The sequence below is a fragment of the Cucurbita pepo genome, chromosome 19 (genome assembly GCF_057944985.1).
Source record: "Cucurbita pepo subsp. pepo isolate OVF chromosome 19, ASM5794498v1, whole genome shotgun sequence".
Taxonomy (NCBI): Eukaryota; Viridiplantae; Streptophyta; class Magnoliopsida; order Cucurbitales; family Cucurbitaceae; genus Cucurbita; species Cucurbita pepo.
Genome location: NC_141816.1, coordinates 2,238,836 through 2,259,750, shown reverse-complemented (window position 1 = coordinate 2,259,750; position 20,915 = coordinate 2,238,836). Strand labels below are relative to the sequence as shown.

The window sequence follows — 20,915 nt, the reverse complement described above, 5'->3', positions numbered from 1 at the left end:
AAAGTCCATAATATAGGTCTGCCACTTATAGAAACATAGTTATTTGATGGGGTATATAATGTTTTGTTCTTGTCTCTCCTAATTCTCTAACATGATTGTAACACACAAATAATTGCTTAATTAAAAGATAAATACTTTATTATACATAGAATTTAAAGCTTTAATGAAAATATTAAATTAAAAACTTAAAAAAGAGTAAAAAAAAATAATAATTAAGGTATATTTTAACATAAAATTTAATTGCTTTTTAGTCAAATGGGTTTACTTTCAAATAATATATCAAATCCAAGTATATAACTGAATTTAATTTTATTATTTTAATATATATTTTTATGTTCTTTTCAAATTGACAACACATAAAATGAAGAATTTTAGGGGAATGAGACGTCAATATCAAATTATTTTTAAGTCAATTGTTGACTTTCCATTTTTCCTTCCAATTTCATATTTATTTTTATTTTCATGCCTTTAATTTTAGTTTTATTTATAATTTCAAAATAAATCAATTTTGTAATTTAAATGATTAATTATTATAAAAATATTAGGACGTTTTAAGGGTTTTTTTTTTTTTGGATTTTATATCTTGGAAATAATTATTTTGTATTACTTTTGTACAAAAAGAACCAATAATAAAATGTATAGATTTAATGGATAATTAATTAAATTAAGAATATTAAAAGTTGAAAGATAATTTATAAAATGTAGAGTTTTTTTTTTTTTTTTTTTTTTTTTTTTTTTTTTTTTAATATTAAAATGGTAAGACTTTTGAAAACCATTTGAAAATACTTCAACAAAATGCACTCACGTATTTTCAAAAAGAAAATAAATATAATATTATTGGAACACTATTTGAAACAAAATTTATAATTTTATTTTTAAAAATATTTTACATTTTTATTCTTCAAATCCCATTTAAACTTTTCTTTTCTTCTTTTTAAGTTTTTGTAGGTCGAGTCGGCAAAGGTGATGGAGCATCTAAGAGATGCACGATCACAGAGAAGGTCGTTCCAGAACGTCAGTCCGTCTTATATTTTTTGAAGTATTTTTTTTATGTCGTTTTGTAATCTTATTTTAAACTCATTTTTTCTTATCTAGTAAATATGACAGTGCCGTCCCATAATTAAATTTTGATAGTAATGTTATTTGTTTTAATTTAATTCAAAAGTTACCATATTTTATAGTATACTTTTATTTTATTTTCTTTTGGTCTTTATCTTTTTGGTCACCGTCCCAAATTTGAAACTTTCGGGTCGTGACAAATTAGTATGACAAATGTATTTCTCCTCGAATACCATCAATAATAATAATAAAATAAATAAATAAATAAATAAACAACCCTAGTGGAAATTAAAATATAAATGAAATTTTGGTCAACAAAAAAAAGAAAAGGTTGACCAAACAATCCTTTAATAGTGATAGCTTCTTCCTTTCTCTATCACAATCGTATGATGCCTTTGCCCCATCATAATCATGCCACGTATTCCCATCTTTTTTTTTTTTTTTTTAATTATCCATTTACATGCAAATTATTTATAATAATAATTGCAAAAATAAATATATTACCCAAATTTAATCTAAAATAAATACAAAATTTTTAAAAATAAATATATTTAATCCTAATTTTAATTTGTTATATACTTCTAAAACTTTCATTATCAATTCTAATTAAAAAGCTTATCATCAATATTAAAATTTTTCTTTTATAATTTTTAACTATATAGTCCCTATCATAATAAAATAAATAAATAAAAGAAAACTTGTCAAACAAAAGTATCGTTTATTTAAATTAATTCGATGTAATTTATTAATACAGTCATTATTCGAAATAGATATTAAAAAAATACTTCAATAATTTTTTACATATTAAATTAGTTAAATTAAAATTTTAGTAATTTAAATATTGTTTATTTAATTTTAAACAAAAATTACAATTTTATTAATTAAATTTCAAGTACAATTAGGTGATAAATAAAACTAAAATAAATAAAAAAAGAAAAAAAAAATTATTTGGTATTACCGTAAATCCCGGATGTAAGGTATTTATTTGGACACAAGCGGTTACCAGACGGCCCAGCCTAATGGTTCCAAACGATAGACCCACTCGCGTAATCCCACGCGCCACCAGGTATTATTTTAAGGTGTGGACCCACCGGAGATGGTGGGGCAGGCGCGTGGGGTGGCAGCTTTCATATATTCACTGGCAGCCTTTTCTTTTTTGAATGTCTTTTTATTTATTTTTATTTTCTTTAAAGAAATAAAAAATAATAATAATTTTCACCAAGTAATCACTTTTTTACAAGAGGGAAGAAACAATGATGGTGTCATGGTGAAGCATGGAAATTTCAAAAGTATTTTCTAAGAAAAAAAAAATAATAATAATAATAATATAGTACTAAAGTTATTTTTATAATTTGTAATCCCGAATTTTTCTTTTTATTTATAATTTTTTAGAGACATAATTGAAATACGAGCCTATTTTAAATAAGTTGACTTTTGTTATAGCTATGTCAGTTAATAAATTTATTTGTTGTTTACTCTGTATAAAAAGTTGTTTTTATTATTGAAGGTTTATTTGACGTATATATTTTGGAGTGAAATTCTTCTTAAAAATATTAATTAATTGACTTTTGAAATCTATTTTTTTCCAAAATTACTTATGGTAGATTCTTAAAATTATGGACGGAGAATCCAACTTTATTGTTTCTATTAGGGTAAAGATGTTTTTAACTATTTAGCTACTGTATCGAGTTTAGTTACCGTAAAAAATACAGTGATAAATTGATTTTAAGATCGAACGAACTTCTACGATCGAGAAGAGAAAACTCACGGGTTGATGAGAAATTAAAATGATTGAATGAATGGAAAAAACCAATAAACAGCAAAAAGCAAGTTGTATGAAATAAAAGATTGGATCTTTAATGTGAAGAAGAATACAAATCCTCATGAATTGAAGAAAAACAAATAGTTGTGAGGGGTATGATCAGAAATTTGGGGGTTTGTAGGGTACTGTTCGAATACTACAAGAGATGTGAAGGAAGGGCAAATTTGCAAATTTCAGTCTTTTATTCATTCTTGCTGACAAAAGGGGACATGCCAAGACCCAGGACAGAGAGGCCAGTGACACACAGACCAGGTCTTTGGGTCCTTTAGCCTCTTTTCCATTTAGCCCTTCTCCTCCTTTTTTTCCCCCTTTACAAAAAGCATGCCATAACCAACCTCTCTCTTTAGATTCTTCCTCTTCTCCTTCTCCTTCTCTTTGTTTCCCCCCCTTTCTTTTTGCTCTCCTCTAGCTGGAAGACCTTGTTTCTGATCTGGGTTTGCCTTGGTTCCATGTTTTTCATCTTACTTTTCCTGTAATCTGTAAGTTTTCTTGGAGTTTTTGAGCTGCATTTTGTTGTTCATCATCTGGGGTTTTGTTGTTTCTCTTTTTTTAAACCCTTGTAGCGTTTTTTTCAACTTTGAAGTTGATTGGTGATGAATTCTTTCCCTGGTAGCACTTTTTTGATTATGGGTTTCTTCTTTTATTGAATTTATTGGTTGCTTTCTGTGTTAATTTGTCTTAATTAGTATGAATGAGTCATTGAGTAACGTAGATTGGAGGGTTCGGACTGTAGCTTCCTAGACCTCTTTTTGTTTACTCTGAATGTTGTGTTTCTATTTTCATTTTCTTTTTGTCCTCTTAAGTTTATCTCTTTTACTGGAAAGAAACACTACATTTCAAGAACAGCGGGATTTCTGTGTGGATTTTCCTTTCTGGGTGCGAAATTCTTCCATGATTCTGTTTGTTTTTTGGCCATGTGGGTTTGACAAAAACATTCTTCCTTGGGGAGAGAGAGATTTTTGGTTGCATCCGTTAGAGTTTTGTTGAAATTTGGTGGATTTTTTCAGGGATTTGGTGAAAGAACAAACAAATATGCTTCTAATCTTCCATAGTTTGGTTTACTTACTAAATCTTTTTATGTTGTATAAAGTTCTTGTCTACTTGATTTGTTCTTTGTTTAACCTCTCCCTCGATCCGTTGATTCGCCCTAAAATTCAATTGATCTGCTATTAGGTATTGATTAATGTATGAGATGAAGTATAAGAATGCGTTTTCCCCATCTGGGGCATTGGATTGTTCTTATTTTTCATCATTGGATTTACATGAAAAGTGAATATCCTTGGTTTAATACAGAATCGAGTTCAGATCAATGACGAAGATTAGTCCCGAGTTTGAAGAAACTGTGAACATGGAGGCAATGTTGCCAGTTTCAGTTGATGTTAGCTTTGCTTCGAATCAATTTCCGAAATATAAATTAGGACCTGACAATCAGATTTTAGAAGAGCCTCAGGATGTAAACCAGGGCCCTTCTCTTAAAGAGGTTATCGAAGAGGAAACTACACACTTGTCTGAGCAGCATAAGCGACTCTCGGTTCGTGACCTTGCCTGTAAATTTGACAAGAACTTGGCCTCTGCTGCTAAGCTGTCGGATGAGGTTCTAACTACTTCGACAAGTACTTCTATAGTTTCAATTCTGTATCGCGTCTCTCATTTAACTGAATTGTAATTTGATGTTGTTGGGATTCAGGCAAAGCTCAGAGAAGTGCCTTCACTGGAGGGACATGTTATTTTGAAGAAGCTTCGTGATGCTTTAGAGTTTCTGAAAGGTCGATTGGCTGGACGAAATAAGGAGGATGTGGAGAAAGCTATCTCCATGGTTCGTATCTCATGACTTTTCATTTCCAATTGATCGTTATAGCTCATGTTGAACTTTGATATCGAAAGCTTCACTCACAACACTTCTCTGGCCATAGGGGTAAAGATATTCTCTTGGTGAATATTTGTTATTTGTTCAAATTGTTACATAAAATCGTCAATTTTCTTGTTTTTGGTGCACGTTCTTTGCTGGTGAGTTTGTTGATCTCTTTGATATCGATCGAGCTTGTGAAAGTTGTAGAAAGCGCCTAATATTAACAATCTTCCTTTCGGAAACTAAGTGTCGTTCGTATTGTTTGTTGTTTTCCTCGTAATCTTTGTCATAAGTGTTCTCAATATTTTGCATTCTTTGCCATCATAAATCGTTCAGGTGGAAGCTTTAGCTGTGAAGTTAACTCAAAAAGAAGGAGAGCTGATTCAAGAAAAGTTTGAAGTGAAAAAGTTGGCTTCCTTTCTCAAACAGGTTATCAGATTCACATTCTTAGATAATATTTAGATGACTTCAACATGTTATTCTTATGATCTATCTGTACAATTATCCCAATTATCCCGGGTGAACATCGGACCCACATTTGACGTATTTCACATGTCAAGTTATTTATTATTTGTGTGAGATCTCACATCGGTTGGAGAGGAGAACGAAGCATTCTTTATAATGGTGTGGAAACCTCTCCCTAGCAGATGCGTTTTAAAAACCTTGAGGGGAAGCTCGAGAGAGAAAGTCCAAAGAGGACAATATCTACTAGTGGTGGGCTTGGGCTGTTACGAATGGTATCAGAGCTAGACATCGGGCAATGTACCAACAAGGAGGTTGAGTCCCAAAGGGGGTGGATACGAGGCGATGTGTCAGCGAGGAGGTTGAGCCCTGAAGGGGGGTGGACACGAGGCGGTGTGCCAGCAAGGACGCTGGGCCCTGAAGGGGAGTGGATTGTGAGATCCCACGTCGGTTGGAGAGGGGAACGAATCATTCTTTGTAAGGGTGTGGAAATCTCTCCCTAGCAGATGCGTTTTAAAAACCTTGAGGGGAAGCCCGAAAAGAAAAGTTCAAAGAGGACAATATCGGCTAGTGGTGGGCTTGGACTATTACAATTCGTGCCATTTGTTTTTTCTTAGTAGCAACGCCAAACTCATATAACTTTTTTTTGTTTACTTTAGGCTTCTGAAGATGCTAAGAGGTTGGTTAACCAAGAGAAATCTTTTGCTTGTGCTGAAATTGAAAGCGCAAGAGCGGTCGTGCAGCGAATTGGGGAAGCTCTTGATGAACAGGAAAAAAATTCGGACGAATCGAAAAAACAGGTCCAAATTTCTTCTACATCTCCTTCTCATTATCTGTTAATTACTGTTTTCATTTTCTCCCTTATTTATGAAGATATACGCCCGATCAGCTCATTGTAAAGAATCAGCAATAAAAATGAGCGATATGACCGAAAATATGATCGATATATGCAGCACGATTAGCTCGTTATCTCCCTTATTTTCTCATACGATCTGCATTAACTGGAAGCTTATATATAAGAGATGCCTTTTATATGTGCCATTAAGTTTATCTGTATAATCTTCATTCACTTTTAGCATTTTTAGCATCAGTTGATAATTTGATTTTGTTTAAGATTCTTAATACTTAAGCAATTCTTACAATGTTTATGTTACATCATATCGACAGAACGTCGAAGGACTAGTAGATGAAGTTCAAGAGGCTAGAAGAATTAAACTATTGCATCAACCAAGCAAGGTAGATCCGAATATCAGGTCTTTTGTTTCGGTTTCAAATCAAAGATTCCGATTCTCCTTAAAATTTCAAATAAGGATATGCAATTACAGGGAAGTTAATCATCTTACACTCGATTCACTTATTATTTAAACTCGTGTTTATATTTGCATAGGTGATGGGCATGGAACATGAGCTACGTGCGCTAAGAGCTACAATTCGAGAAAAAACTATAATCTCCGCAAAGCTTCAAAGAGAGGCATGTTAAGAAATTAGGATTTACGTTTAGATTATTTTGATGCATACGAGTTGCTAACCTCGCCTTTATTATTTATCCAGCTCACAATGTGCAAAAGGGCTGCAGAGAACAAGTCGAGTTTATACGACTTGGATGGTTCAGAAACTCTAGGTTCATCTTTGAGAATCAAATGTGCCTCAGATGCAGCACCCCCACTCTCAAAATGTTCTATTCAATGGTATCGAATGTCGTCCGATTGCAGCTGGAAGCAAGTAATTACAGGTAAACATTTTGTTTTAGACCTCGACTCAAGCCAGATAATAGGAGCTTTGTCGATCTCATTTAGGTTCATGAACACACGGTACTCGATCATAAAACATCGATAGCATGGACTTTTTCGTTGTATAGTCTTGCCTTTTGTTCATTACCTGGTTTAACATATTCTTCTTAGTATTAGTTTAGTTTGTTTTCTGCCTTAACAGTTTCATGTTCTTATCAGGTGCGACCAAGTCGATCTATGCGTTGGAACCTCTCGATGTCGGGCGAACCTTACAAGTGGAAATAGTGTCCAATGGCCAAAAAGTGGACTTGATGACAACCGGTCCCATCGAACCTGGTTGGTTTTTCTCATTGACATTTATGAGTCATATTTTGCCCGGCCTAGCCGAGTTAAGGAAAACTGACAAAATCACCTTCGACAGTTTCAGGACTCGGAACTTATGTTGAGACGCTCATGCAAAAATCCAACTCCGAATTCAATGTATGATTATCCTCTCTGATTCACATCCGATATATGCATGTCTACTTTCAAATTTGTGTAAACTTCGTCCCGGCCTTGGCTGTACGTAGTAATCCGAAAGTTCAATCATGCTATACCTGTACTTAGCTTACTGAGTTCTTCCCTCGAAGCGAAGCGATGCGATAATTGAAATTACATTAGATTATGAGGGTAATCATGCTGGCGACTCTCTGAACATCGATTCTCGTTCGATTCTAAATCTGCAGGTAACTATATCCCAGATGAACGGACAAGATTATTCATCACATTCTGTTCATGTATTTCATGTTGGGAAAATGAGAATGAAGCTATCCAGAGGTTGGATAACGAAGGCACGCGAGAATTATTCGTCTTTGATGCAGGTATCGTAACAAGTTATTTATTTTGCAACTCGGGTATCAATTGTTATAAACATTGAAAACGACGCCGAGCCAAAAGAATGGACGATTTCTTTCTGTTCTTTTTGGGATAAGAGTTTAGTGAAAACGTGCTTTTGATAGCTGTTTCCAAAGCTATGTCCTATTGGAGAGGGGAACGAAACATTCTTTATAAGGATGTGGAAATCTCTCTTTAGTAGACGCGTTTTAAAAACCCTTGAGAGGAAACCCGAAAGGGAAAGTCCAAAGAGGACAATATCTGCTAGCGGTAGGCTTGGGTAGTTACACGACCTATTTCTCCCAATGTCTGTGATTCTCATCATCTCCCTCTTCAACTCTAGCTATGCGGAGTTCGAGATGACCGAAGTACCGCAACCAAGGCACTATTCTGGCAAGGAAGGAAGGGACTATCGTTCGTGTTGAAATTCGAATCAGAGCGGGAAAGAAACGCCGCAATCATGCTTGCCAGAAAGTACGCCAACGACTGCAATGTAAGTAATTTCTTTGAATCATATTCATTATGACCCCATTCCTTTTCGTGCTTGGTAAACTCTCCCAACTCGTTTTTGTGCACAAACTCTCGTGTCTATATGAGTTCTGAAGCTTAAAAACATACGATTCGACAGGTGATGCTGGCTGGACCAGATGATCAAGTATAGAAGTGAAACCTAACCAACTGATCTTCGTGTTAGAAACCCGAGTTTTTTTTTTTTTTTTTTAATTATTTTTTTTAAAGCAGGGTTTTTTTTAGGAGTGTGATAGTACAATGGCTTGTGAGTGAAGTAAATTTGGCTTCTTTGTAATGTAATTTTGTTCAATTTTTTTTTGTTCACTAATCATGTTGAGCTGTTTTAGGCATCCTTTTTTATCTGCCTAATCATCTGTTGTAACAAAGCTTATTAAGTTTCTTATTATCAATTGGTTGATTTGTGATTGATTGTTCCATTTTCGGGTAACGATTTCGTTTTTAGTTTTATTGATATCCTGTCGTTTATACTCCAATTTCAGCCTCGGTTTCTTGTATGAACGATTCTCGACAGCTAAACATCATAAACCGAGGTCGATTTGTAGGATTATGCACCTTGTTCTTGTTAGTACTTAATGCAACTTAATCGATTTAAGTTGAGAATATTTTGTTCCTTATACTCCTCGGCTGTTGAATCGAACTCTACATTTCAAATTAGTTTTAATTGATAGAATTGTCGGTTTTACACGTGTAAACTAATATTTTAAATCCAAAGCAAATGAAGAATGTAGTTCGATATAATTATTAGTTTAGAGCTTTAATTGAAACGATTCAGAAGATTTAGGGATATAATTATTAGTTCGATATAAATGATACTTTTATATTATTATTAAATTAAATTAATTTTCACTTTTTTTTTTTTTAATAAACAAGTCAAATTTACGTCAAAAACGTTGACTGTATTTGATTCAACCAACCATAAATAAGACATTTATATATTTTTTTAAAAGTTTTTAATATTTATTGTCCGAACAAAAAAAAACATTTTTTATATTTAAAATTAATTGGTAGGGACCATAAATTAAAAAATTAAAAAAAAAAAACACGAACCAATTTCATCGTGTTAAACCTTAAACTTTGAGTTTGGTAACGTTCTCTTTAACTTAATAATGTTTAATTTTTTTTTAAAGAAATAGTTAATTAAAATATTATCATGATGAATAACCAAAGATTACTCTTAAATTTTAGAGAAAAAACAACACGAAGAGTCGTGTTACAAGAGTGATCCAATGCTCATGGGCTTGGGTCCTTAACGCCCAAGATAATTCTAAGGGCACATGTACACGTCTTGGTTGAGCCCTAAAACCGAGTCGGGGAGGAATGCCAACTACTCTTTGAGGGTATAACGTCGTTATTACTACGATCTAAGTATTGACTTAAATATTAAGTTTGACATAATACCACATTGATGCGAGCTCTTTCTTGAATGTTCGATTAGCTTTTAAACTCTGCATCCGCTCGTTAGATTCTTGCATCAACACAATGAAACTGTTAATTTTGTATGGTTAAATGTATGAAAGAAGATGTCGGTTACGAGCGAATATATTTCAAGATCTAAGTCGGAGTATTTGAAGTCAACCTAATTGATAAATTTGTGTCTGAAGTCAACCAAACCAAATGGGTCTGTGTTGTTTTGGGTAATTTTGTGTAATTCAGATATGGAAAGTAAAAATTTCGATTTCTTTTGGTATAAATTCAACAACCCTTCTTCAATTTCAATTTCCCTTCCGCCGTTGAGCCCTTTTGTTCGTCTGTAGGGATAAGATTCATCCAGACCCCTCTCTCTCTCTCTAGAGATTTCTCTCACTGTTTGTCTCGAAGAAGAAGAAGAAGAAGAAGAAGAAGCTTCAAGTCTCTGATTACAGTAGTGAGAGAAAGTCTTCAGAGAGAGAAAACAATGGATTCCATTGATGGCCTTCCAGATTCCCTCAAAGAGAAACTCTCCATGGTTGACCCCTTTTTGGTCGAGGCACTTCACAACCCTCGACACCGTCTAACCAGTCAGTATTTTCTCTTCTCTTAATTTTGATTCAACTTCGAGTTTAGATTCTTCTCTGTTTCTGTTCATATCACATGATTTAGGTTTAATCTGTTATTGGTCTTCTTCTGAACAAAGGGTTTAAGTTTTTGCCCCAATTTTGATGCCCTATGCTTAGTACTCTTAGATCTTATGGCCATTTACTTTAAGTTTTTGTTTGCTGAGTTATGTTTTTGTTAGATTTTCTCTGCTCATTGTAGTTTAATTGTCACCATAGTTCTGCGAATGGAACTCGATATCCAGAGGTTTTTGGAAAATCAAGAACAGCAAGTGTTTGAGTTCCAACACTTCCCTACGTCGTATCTTCGACTCGCAGCTCATCGTGTTGCTCAACATTACGGCCTGCAAACTATGGTTCAGGATAATGGCATTGATGGACAAGGGAGAATTCTGGTGAGGAATACTGGTGAAGCTAGATTCCCGCCTATCTGCTTATCTCAAATACCTGCAAAACAGTCTGTTGATGATGAACTTGGGTGCGTTAAGATTGCGATTAGACCGAGGTTGAATAAGTCATCTGATGATGCTGGCAATGGTATGGCCAGGCAATGTCTTGGTAGGACTGTGGAGCAGAGGATGGAAGAGTATGATAAGGCTCGTGCTCGAATATTCAGTAGACATGGGAGTACTGTATTGTCCAATGCCTTCCCTGAGGAGAAAGATATATTGGCAAATGGAGATGGAGGAGAAGGGTGTAGAGTGAATGAAGTTGAGAAGTATACGAGTATCAAAGATGCCGGGAGTGGGGCTACTTCTCGGGTTGCCATTTTAAGAGATAGGGAAAAGGATCTTAGTGACCCGGATTATGATCGGAGCTATGGAAGGTAATGCAAACTTGGACTTTGTATGTGGAATTCGAGATGTTTTTGGATGATGTACGCATATGCAGCTAGGCCATCGTGCCATCGTGCCATTCTTATGGAGTGTATTATATCCGTTTTTTGTAGTATTATCTGAATGCTTGAGTGTTTAAATGCATACTAATCAGAACCTATTCCTTCGTTTGTAGGTATATTAGGAGCCTTCCGATTAATCCAACTCCGATCATGAAGTTTGCTCCTTTTACCGTGCAAAGCATCCCGCCTTCATTTACTGGTTACCATGTACCTCGGAACGAGGTTTCGTTGGGCTATATTTCTCCTTCACCTATCAAGACTGCAGGATTGAATCAGATATCTAGAACCATGGCCAATGTCCCTTGGCCATATGCAGGGATGCTGCACGCTCATACTACTTTCCGGGTACGCATACGATCTTTACACTATACAAGTTCTGCTTTATCTAATAAAAAATAGAGTAGCTGCAAAAAGGATTAGACAAAGGACGTGTGAACTTCAACTAAGTCGATCACTTCGACCTCCACCCGATTCTTTACCTTTCCTTAGAATGTTCTGGAGCTTCACTCGATTCTTGTACTCGATAGAACTGCTCTTAGTACATTTACCTCAAGATCTTTCCCTTCGTGCTTCGAATATGGCTATAGAACTGTTAGAATGGTGTCTCCTTTGCTTTTTTTTCCCACAAAGATAGAAGTAGGACTTGAAAATTATTCCTGCTGGCCCCACGACGTCAAACACGCTAATGAACAACAAATGGTTGATATTTGTTCTAAGAATCGCTCTCTCTATTTCAGGGTCCATTGATTAACTTGTTCTATTCTCTCTGTTTTAGGGTCTATTCATTGAATACTTGTTCTATACCCTCTTTTTTAGGGTGGATTCATTAGAATCATTACCTTCTACTCGAATACTTGTTCTACACTCTTTCTTCTAGGGTCGATTCATTACTACGGAATACTTGTTCTATTCTCTCTTTTTTAGGGTTGATTCATTAGGGTCATCACCTTCTACCCGAATACTTGTTTTTACATTCTCTGTTACAGGGGTCGATTCATTAGATTATCACATTCTACCTGAAAAATTTGCTCTAGATTCTTTGTTTTAGGGTCGATTCATTAGGGTTATCACCTTCTATCTCAATACTTGTTCTATATCTTTAGTCGAGAAATAACGTAGTTTATACAAACCCGAAACCTCATTTGATTTTAGTTTTCCTTCAATTTTTGGAATTAGTTTGGGTTGATTTACTTGTGGTGTTATTGCAGGCTCCATTGTACCAACAGGCTTTGAGGTCAGACTATGTGCAATACCATTGATTAAAACTGATTTTACTTAGGTAATCATATTATATATATACTCACTATGTTGCTTCCGAACCTCCAATTATAATCAATTATTTTAAATTAAAACCTTTTATTTATACTTACTATTCTTTTTAATGTTCATTATTCAGTGTCTTTCTTCATGAATGATTATTGGAAAATTATTATTTAAAAATGAGCAAATTAAGTAATTCTCAACTTTCCATTTTAAGTCATCATCTACTTCCACTAATTAATAAAAAAAAAATATCCCTTCATCCTTATCAAGGTTTTCTTCTCAAGAAATCTCAAACAGTCTCAACTGGAGTAAAGTGAAGTCGTATTTTACAAACTAACTTGTAATATCTTCTCGAATGGTCTTAATAAAGAGTGCAAATGTCTCCCACGAAGAGTTATGTTAGACAAATCTAGTATCAGAGTGAGGTTCGTATAGGTTGTTTGATATCTTGAAATTCACAGTATACTCTGTGGTTGTAGCTCAATCAATCTTTCACATCATAAACGATTTCTTGAGATTATTAGTGGGTGAGTTTCTTCGTATCATGAGTAGTTCATGACTCTGCAAGTTTTATATCGAAAAGACTTGTTTTGTATTATTGAAGTTAGCCCATACGATGGGTGATTTCCAAATCATTGGATGAATTAAGAAACTCAACAACTACTACAACAAGTGGACAACATGCATGATGTCCTATTTATAAGGACAAGACTTTTGGGAGATCATTGGTGGGAGTGAAACTACACCGCTAAAGTAAGATCCCAATGGCGTCTTGCAAATGGAGAATCAAAACAGACAAAGGAATATTTGTCTTGAAGAACACAATCGAAGAAGAGATGTTAGAACACATTCACAAGACAAAAAACTGATAGAAACATGGGACACATTCATGTGCGGTTCTCAAAGAAGAACAATATGAGCCTACAACTTAAGTGTTGGAGTTGGAGTTGTGAACAATATGTAAATCAAAGAACGGTAAAATTTTTCTAAACAAATCAAACATAAAATGTTGGAGTTGTGGAAAAAAATGTCACTTTCGGACAGATTGTAAAAGACCAACGAGGATAAAAAATCACAAATCAAATGATGATGGTGATTCTATAAATCGAGTAGGAAACATTGGGGATGCTCTAACCTCAACATGGATAGTCAAATTGAATCATGGATTTTGGATTCAGGTGCATCTTTTCATTTTTCTCCAAATAAAGAGCGGTTTTGAAATTTCAAGTCTTAAAATTTTAAGAAGGCGTAACTTGTCAACAACAATGCCTTGGAGATTGAAGAAAAAGAGGATGTTTGCATAAAAGCTCCCACAAGAAATCAGTGGACATTATAGGATGTTGGATATATTCCTAGTCTAAAAAAGAACATGATCTCCATTGATCAGCTGGACAACAAAGGTTATGCAACAAAGTTTGGGAAGAGTTTATGGAAGATTGTGAAGGTTGCTATGGTGGTAGCATGTGACACAAAATCTAGAACCTTACACACCACTACAAGGTGTATGAACATGGCTACTGCTATTGAGAGTGCTTCAAATTCAAGTCTATGACACAATAGACTTGGACATATGAGCGTCAAAGGAATGAAGATGCTGGCTGCGAAAGGAGTTTTAGAAGGTCTGAAATCTTTTGATATGGGTCCTCGTGAGAACTGGGTTATGAGCCAACTGAGTTAGTTTCACAAAGGTTGCCAGAGAATTGAAGAAAGCGGTTGGAAATGTTACATACAGACGTTTGGGAATAATTTCTAGTTCCATCACTTGGTGGATCAAAGTTCTACATCACCTTCATCGATGATTTTAGCAGGAAGGTGTGGATCTATTTTATGAAATACAAGTCAGATGTGGTTGCCACCTTCAAGAAGTGGAAAGCTAAAGTTGAAAATTAGACCAACTTGAAGATCAAATGCCTGAGGTCTGACAATGTGCAGTCGAGGGAATTAGATTAACAAAGACAGTTCCCAATAAAGCAAGGCAAAATGGTGCTGCTAAAAGGATGATTAGAACGTTGAATGAGTAGGCAAAGAGCATGAGGATTCATTCTGGACTACTAACAATAATCTGTACTGATTCTGTGAAAACAGCAGCTTATTTGATCAATAGAGGGCCGTCACTACCCTTGGAGTTCAAATTTCCAAAAGAAGTATGTACAGGAATAGGACTCAAGCACTCTCACTTGAGAACTTTCGGTTGTACTACGTATTTTCAGTTTGATTTCGAGAAGAGAGACAAGCTTGATGCTAAGGCTGTGAAGTGCTACTTCATAGGCTATGACTTTGACATGTTTGGGTACAGGTTTTGGGATGATAAGAATAGAAAAATCTTAAGACATTGTGACGTGACTTTTGATTAAAATGTCTTGTACAAGGACAAAGAGAAGAAAGGTTTCGGGACAACAAAGCAAGTGGGAGTTGAGGTTGAGCGGCAGAAAAATTCACTTAGTGATGTTGTATCAGATACTCAAGAAACTTCTAAGACTGTTGCTAAGGAACTAGAGGTGGAGCAAGTGACACCTGAGCCGGTGTTGAAAAGATCATCCAAAGCTATAAGAGTACCAAATAGCTATGTACCTTCATTACACTATTTTTTGCTAACTAATGAAGGGGAACCAGAGTTCTTTGATAAGGCCCTACAGTTGGAGGATATAACCGAGTGGGAGCAAGCCATGGATGATAGGATTTCTAGGTTTCAGAAATGCATTGCTCTTTCATATACTGGGGCTGAGTACGTGGCAATAGCTGAAGCTAGAAACGAGATGATATGGATGACATAATATCTAGAAGAATTGGGCAAGAAGCAGCACGAGAAGATTCATTATATAGATAGGAGATGATATGATGAACTTGTACTCTTGCATTTCTTGGGTTAGATTTGCATGCTAGAGTCATTCGAGTAGTCTTCATCAAGCTATCTTGATCGGAACCACAAGTTTAGAAACTAGACCTACTTTCTATTGCTCAAACATGTTTGTACGTGGATTTATCGAGTTTAAAATATAATATGTTTGTTTTACGGGAACTCTAAACTTATTTCAGATTTTTTCATATTGAATTTCCTTTTCAAATCCGCTCCTTTTATATTTATTTATAAGTAAAATCTCTTCCATTGATTTGAAAGGTATGTCGTTACAAAGTAGATAACAAAGACAAAGAAACTCATAAATAGAAACAACATTTATAATTATAATTTTTATTAAAAAAAAAAATGTCTGCGTGCATTTCATTTTTACATTGCGTCAAAGTCACGGTTTATAAGTACGTTACATTAAATCACGCCACAGAGTTGACTAATAATTTAGAACGGAAGTTCAAAATTCCAAAAATTCGATTGAAACATTTTGATAAAGATAAGTACTAAGATGAACCTAAACCACTAATTCGACTCGAAACTAAAAAGACCACTCGAAACTAAAAAGACGGGTTAGGCATAGAAAAAGTATATATGCCATTTATGAGCTTTAAAAGGGCTAGAAATAGAATCTTTCACAACCAAAAAAGAGAGAACTAGTTCATCACCAAACAAGATAAAAAGAATTAAAAGGAATAAAACCATTAAAAAGATGTTGAATTTGATGTGCCATTAAAAGAGAATGAGGGAAAGCCAATCAACTTTCTTATCCAATTTAAAAGCCTTCACCTTTTTTTTTTTTTTAGTGAATAATTATCCTATAAACAACTTATTATTACTCAAATTACTCACTCGAGAAACTGCTCTGACTGTTCCTTAAGTGAAAAAATGACGAGAAAAATAAAAGATGATGACTTTTAAATGATCGAGCATGTAAAAAGTTGGTGATATGAATTAAGATGAATTATGTAAGATTAACTTCGAGAAAGATGTAAAGAAACTGTTGTTCAAATTATCCGAAGGGGTTCGAATTCATATCACATTAAAGAAGAATCAAGCTTTTATTTATTCTTAAATGGTTACAAATTTTGAGTGGATAATAATCTAGAGTTATAGATGTATTTTAAGGTTACATTTACACCGTGGCTAGTTATGGTCATCGAGTATGAAGGTTAGAACTCATGAAAAGTTAAGAGTTTTCATTTTGAGGCTATAAAAAGCTCACGTGTTTAAAATCATTCAAACTTGACATAATCAATCTTGCTTGTGGAGTGAAGTATTCTTGCCTTGAGCTATTTGATCAACAAGAAAAACCATAACGGGCGGCATTATAGAGGGTACCATAGAGGGTACCTTAAAAACTAAAGGCCACTTATCCCCACCAAACCAACTCACTTGATTGCAGATATCAACTTCAGTTGTAACATAAACTTCCTTTGAACAAAGCGATCATTTAAAACAAACCCAGAAAATGAACACCTGATATCGCTAAGTACGGCATAGATTCGAGCAAAAAACGCTTCAACTTTACCAACAATGAATTACACAATGTTCAAATGGATATCTAATTGTAAACTAATAGTAGCAAAGTTTACTAAGATTCAAGATGTTCATGTAACAGTTTCAATACACCAACATTCTAATGAACTCAGAATTGTTCAAATAGATACTCACATATTATGAGTTCTTTCAACTTTTATATAAGACTCAGCTGGTTCCAACCTGATTACACAAGAAGCAGCAGGTTCTTGGATTATGAACCTGAGCTTGACATCAGAACAACTGCAAACAGAAAAATCTAAGGGCATTATGTTCGGTTCGAGCGACACGACGATGAACTGATTATCGGATATGATAGAACAGAAGTCTCATGTGGGGGAACTTGACAGACAAAAGATGAACTCCCTATGTCCCTCTATTTACCACCACCATTAAAGGGATGGGCCACTCTACCTATTTGAACTTCTGGATTTGGTCATGCATTTCATATTATAATGACAGCCAAACCAACTAAACAGATAAGGATATTAGAAAGAACTATATAGAAACAAGAACTAAGATAACATTATCCGGAGTTTCAGATCAAACCCATAACATTTAAACCAATTTCCACAAGAATTAGAACAGAACAGGAAGAACAAACAAGCTCAATCATCCCCAGTAGGAAATAAGGTGAGGACTTTTCTTCCTCCACTGGCATTGCCTGATTCCAAATCCTCAATGTAATTAGGAACTGAATTATGCACTGGTGCCCCCATTCTATGGATAGGTTGGGACTGTCTACCTAAAAATGGATGCTCGAATTGGCCGTTTGATGGTGACCCAAACTGCCCACGATGATAGGGGGGCTGGAGCTGAGGGTGGGCGACGACAGAAGCTGCGGCCATCTGCTGCAGGTGGTGGTGGTGCTGCTGTAGAGTGGCCATGGGAACAAAGGGCATGAAGTGGTCTGAACTAGCACGAGCGGAGTGAAGCAAATGGGGTGGAACAGGGGAGCTAGCGAACAAATGGTCGGTGGCGGGATCAGAGGAAGCAACCAAGCCAGCTGCGGCGCCGCCGCCGCCACCACTGGATAAACCCTGCATACGCTTGAGATAGAGGCGGTACTTCTGCAAATGGCTAGCAACGTTCTCTCTGGTTAAGCCATCAACACTCATGAGCTGCATTATGGTCTTAGGGACAGCATTTTTGATCCCCAAATGGGCAACAGCGTCAACGAATCGCTTGTGGAGCTGTGGAGTCCAGACTAGGCGTGGCCGCTTGAGGGTCCGGGCTGGTTCGTCGCTGCCGGCGCCGGAACCTAAATCAGCGGAATCGCCGAAATCCCCCGAGTTGGGCAGCGGAATTCCGTTGCCGGAGCCGGGTAGGGGATTCGAAAGCGGCGGAGATGGGCAAGGCAACGGCGGACTGCAATTGGTGGGATTTTGAATATCGAAAGCTAAAGCTAGATCGGGGGTTATTAGGGTTTGAGAAAGAGGCATGAGTTCATCTGGAGATGGAAGCTCCTCTTCCCATCTCGAGAACCAATTCGAATGCTCTTCCCTCATTCTTCCCCAAATCTAGGCTCGACCCAGTTCACTGTTCTTCCTCCTGGTCAACAGTTCAAAGACCCTCTTCAAGAACACCACAAAAAAACAGCAAAAATTGAAGAAACCAAAGAGAACCCAAATCAATTAACTGGATTAGCAACAGTAATCAACAAAAATAAACAAAACCCAGAAACAAAAATCACCCGAATCGGAAGAACAGATAGAAACAGAGAAAAACAGAGAAAAAGGGGAGATGGGGAAGGATGATTATGAAGATTAAGATGAAAGGGATGAAGAAGAGGCGATGATTATGAAGGGGGTGGCCAAAAAGGTCGAAGACGAAGAGAGGTTCGAGGTGGATCTTGTTTTGTTGTAGCTTTAATTTTCGCTCTCTCTCTCTCGTTCTCATAGTTTATCTCTCACTAGGGACCGGGGGAGGCGTGGAGGTACTGTTGCTGATGCTCTCTTGGCCCTCGTCCTTTTTTCTCCTACTTGTTTGTTTGTTTGTTTCTTATGATTTTTTTTTTCTTTTAATTTAATTTAATTTTATTTTATTTTGTGAAGAGAATTATTTTCCAGGATTTATGGGTCTCATTAATAATACCTGAAAGTGAGTGTTGTAAAGATCGATAAGATTTTGTTCCCCATCATCAATTCTCTAGCGCGTGTCACACACGCTCCATTTGAAAAAAAAAAAACACTAAATATCAATTTAATCTCTTGAAAATTAATAATTATATATAATTTAAGAATCTAAACATCCATGGCTAAATAAATTTAATAGAGGATGAAAAAAAAAAAAAAATTGCAAACAAACATCGACTCAAAAACTTTACTGACTTTGCCTTAGCCAATCGGACTTTCCATTGGAGCGCATTTTGGCTAGGTTAGAGAAATTGCGTGTTGTATGAAAGACATGTACTATGATTTAAAAATAGAAGTATGTTGTATGTCACAAGTATAGGATACTTCTCCAGTATGGTTTGTATGAATGCGTACATCATGATATGATACGTGCTCCTTTCTTTTTATTGATTTTTTGTAACATGAGTGTGCACTAACTTGTAGTCAGGCTTACAGGTAGGTATACAAGCTCGTCTAGTGGGTTCATGCATGCATGCGTGAACTATGCTGACAGAAGTGTTATGAATCTACCTCTACCAAGAAAAGAAAGTAGAACACAGTGGATAGTCATGTGATTTCATTTCCTAACCTCAACCATAGGGTAACTTGCTAAGTATTTTTTAAAACTCAAACCATATTTAACATTTTTTTTCTTAGCAAAATGCAAATTTTAAGATATTATTAATTTTGAAATAAATTTATGAAGTCTATGGCTATGTTTTAAGAAATTATTTGTTTATTTTCATACTAGTAGTCATGACATACATGTAATAAGTTAGGATCGTTACAACGGGTACCAGAGCTCTAGGCTTATAGATTTTATAGACTAACCTACAATGCTGACTTAAAATATTTTCAAAGTTGTGCAACAAATACTTCGTTCCGGTAAGGAAAAGTAAAATTTTTGGAAAAATCTCATAAACTCAAAAAAAAAAAAAGTTAGTCAAAGTCAACTGAAGGGCAAAATAGTCATTTTGACCCGTTTTCTAATTAGGGGTGCGCATTAGCTCTAAAGAGAAGGTTAATCATGAAGAAAAGGAAAAAAAAATGAAGGAAAAGGAAAAGTGGAGATGAGAGTTAAAGTTTTTGAATGAGAAGTAGAGAGAGAAATTGAAATTCGCTCCAAAGACTGACGGGAATCGAAATTCTTATTAGAGATCCTTTACAAGAAATGTTCGGTGGCTTTGGGAGAACTAATATGAGTTTTGAATGGTCGAAATCCGTGCTTGGAGGTAAGAATTTTGAATTCTTATTCTAGGTTTTTCCTTATAACCGCTTGTTTTACTTGGATGACATAGGTTCTGAATTTTTAGTAGGGTGTTCTTTTAGTAGGTTAGATAAGACTCTTTTCAGTCTCGGGCAAGGTTGGATGTATGATATAATCATGCAATATGATCTTATCCTTTCATAAAAACATCATGACATGAGCTTAGGTTTCGCTTTTCAGTCCGAATAGGGTTGTATGTGTAGTACTTTCCTACACACAACCCATACATGCGCACATAGACCCACCAGGCAGCGGACACTCATGCTACCAGACACTATGGAACGCAAAATGTAAGACTACAACCTGTACGATAATGATCTTCATCATAAGTGCGTTCTTCTTGAAATTGGAGGAACTTGTACGATAATGATCTTCGCCACTGGACTAAGCGTTTCATCATAGTCTGAATCCGAGTTAGTTTGTATGATGATGCCATAATTATGTATAATGATGCTAGTTTGAATTCGAGACATTGTTGAGAGAAACATGGAGCTACAGTCCAAGCCTTGTATCTCTAGATTGATTCATACGGGTACATTTTATTTTATGAATCCACGTGTAAAAGATGGATTTGACATCTTCTGGTCTTGACACTGTTTTCCAAGTTTTGATTTTGTTTCACGGCTA

General features: G+C 35.5%; 2 protein-coding genes and 1 pseudogene across 3 annotated transcripts; 2 read left to right on the top strand and 1 right to left on the bottom strand.

Annotated features, from left to right (window-relative positions):
• Positions 1-3,101: 3,101 nt before the first annotated feature.
• On the top strand, positions 3,102-8,742 carry LOC111782204 (stomatal closure-related actin-binding protein 3). The gene is made up of 13 exons (XM_023663026.2): positions 3,102-3,360; positions 4,175-4,475; positions 4,569-4,697; positions 5,067-5,159; positions 5,852-5,992; positions 6,360-6,428; positions 6,580-6,663; positions 6,744-6,924; positions 7,142-7,258; positions 7,344-7,402; positions 7,648-7,782; positions 8,139-8,288; positions 8,424-8,742. Exons 2-13 carry the CDS (start codon positions 4,191-4,193, stop codon positions 8,454-8,456), a joined length of 1,476 nt encoding a protein of 491 aa, XP_023518794.1. The 5' UTR covers positions 3,102-3,360; positions 4,175-4,190; the 3' UTR covers positions 8,457-8,742.
• A 1,300-nt stretch (positions 8,743-10,042) lies between these two features.
• Positions 10,043-12,626, top strand: LOC111782104 (uncharacterized). Of its 2 annotated transcripts, none has more exons than XM_087119863.1 (4): positions 10,043-10,323; positions 10,562-11,185; positions 11,371-11,602; positions 12,466-12,626. In XM_087119863.1, exons 2-4 carry the CDS (start codon positions 10,587-10,589, stop codon positions 12,514-12,516), a joined length of 882 nt encoding a protein of 293 aa, XP_086975989.1. In that variant the 5' UTR covers positions 10,043-10,323; positions 10,562-10,586; the 3' UTR covers positions 12,517-12,626. The 2 variants fall into 2 exon arrangements, with proteins under 2 accessions (XP_086975989.1, XP_023518666.2); XM_023662898.2 differs by having other exon boundaries at positions 10,044-10,323; positions 10,579-11,185.
• A 4,396-nt stretch (positions 12,627-17,022) lies between these two features.
• LOC111781105 (transcription factor MYBC1 pseudogene) lies at positions 17,023-18,887 on the bottom strand (annotated as a pseudogene).
• Between the last annotated feature and the right edge of the window lie 2,028 nt (positions 18,888-20,915).

Coding starts and splice junctions, on each gene's coding strand:
- LOC111782204 (XM_023663026.2), top strand. CDS start 4,191: ATGACGAAGATTAGTCCCGAGTTTGAAGAAACTGTGAACATGGAGGCA. Junction 6,429..6,579: donor TATTGCATCAACCAAGCAAG/GTAGATCCGAAT, acceptor ATATTTGCATAG/GTGATGGGCATGGAACATGA. Junction 7,783..8,138: donor ATTATTCGTCTTTGATGCAG/GTATCGTAACAA, acceptor CTTCAACTCTAG/CTATGCGGAGTTCGAGATGA.
- LOC111782104 (XM_023662898.2), top strand. CDS start 10,221: ATGGATTCCATTGATGGCCTTCCAGATTCCCTCAAAGAGAAACTCTCC. Junction 10,324..10,578: donor CCCTCGACACCGTCTAACCA/GTCAGTATTTTC, acceptor TTGTCACCATAG/TTCTGCGAATGGAACTCGAT. Junction 11,603..12,465: donor ACGCTCATACTACTTTCCGG/GTACGCATACGA, acceptor GTGTTATTGCAG/GCTCCATTGTACCAACAGGC.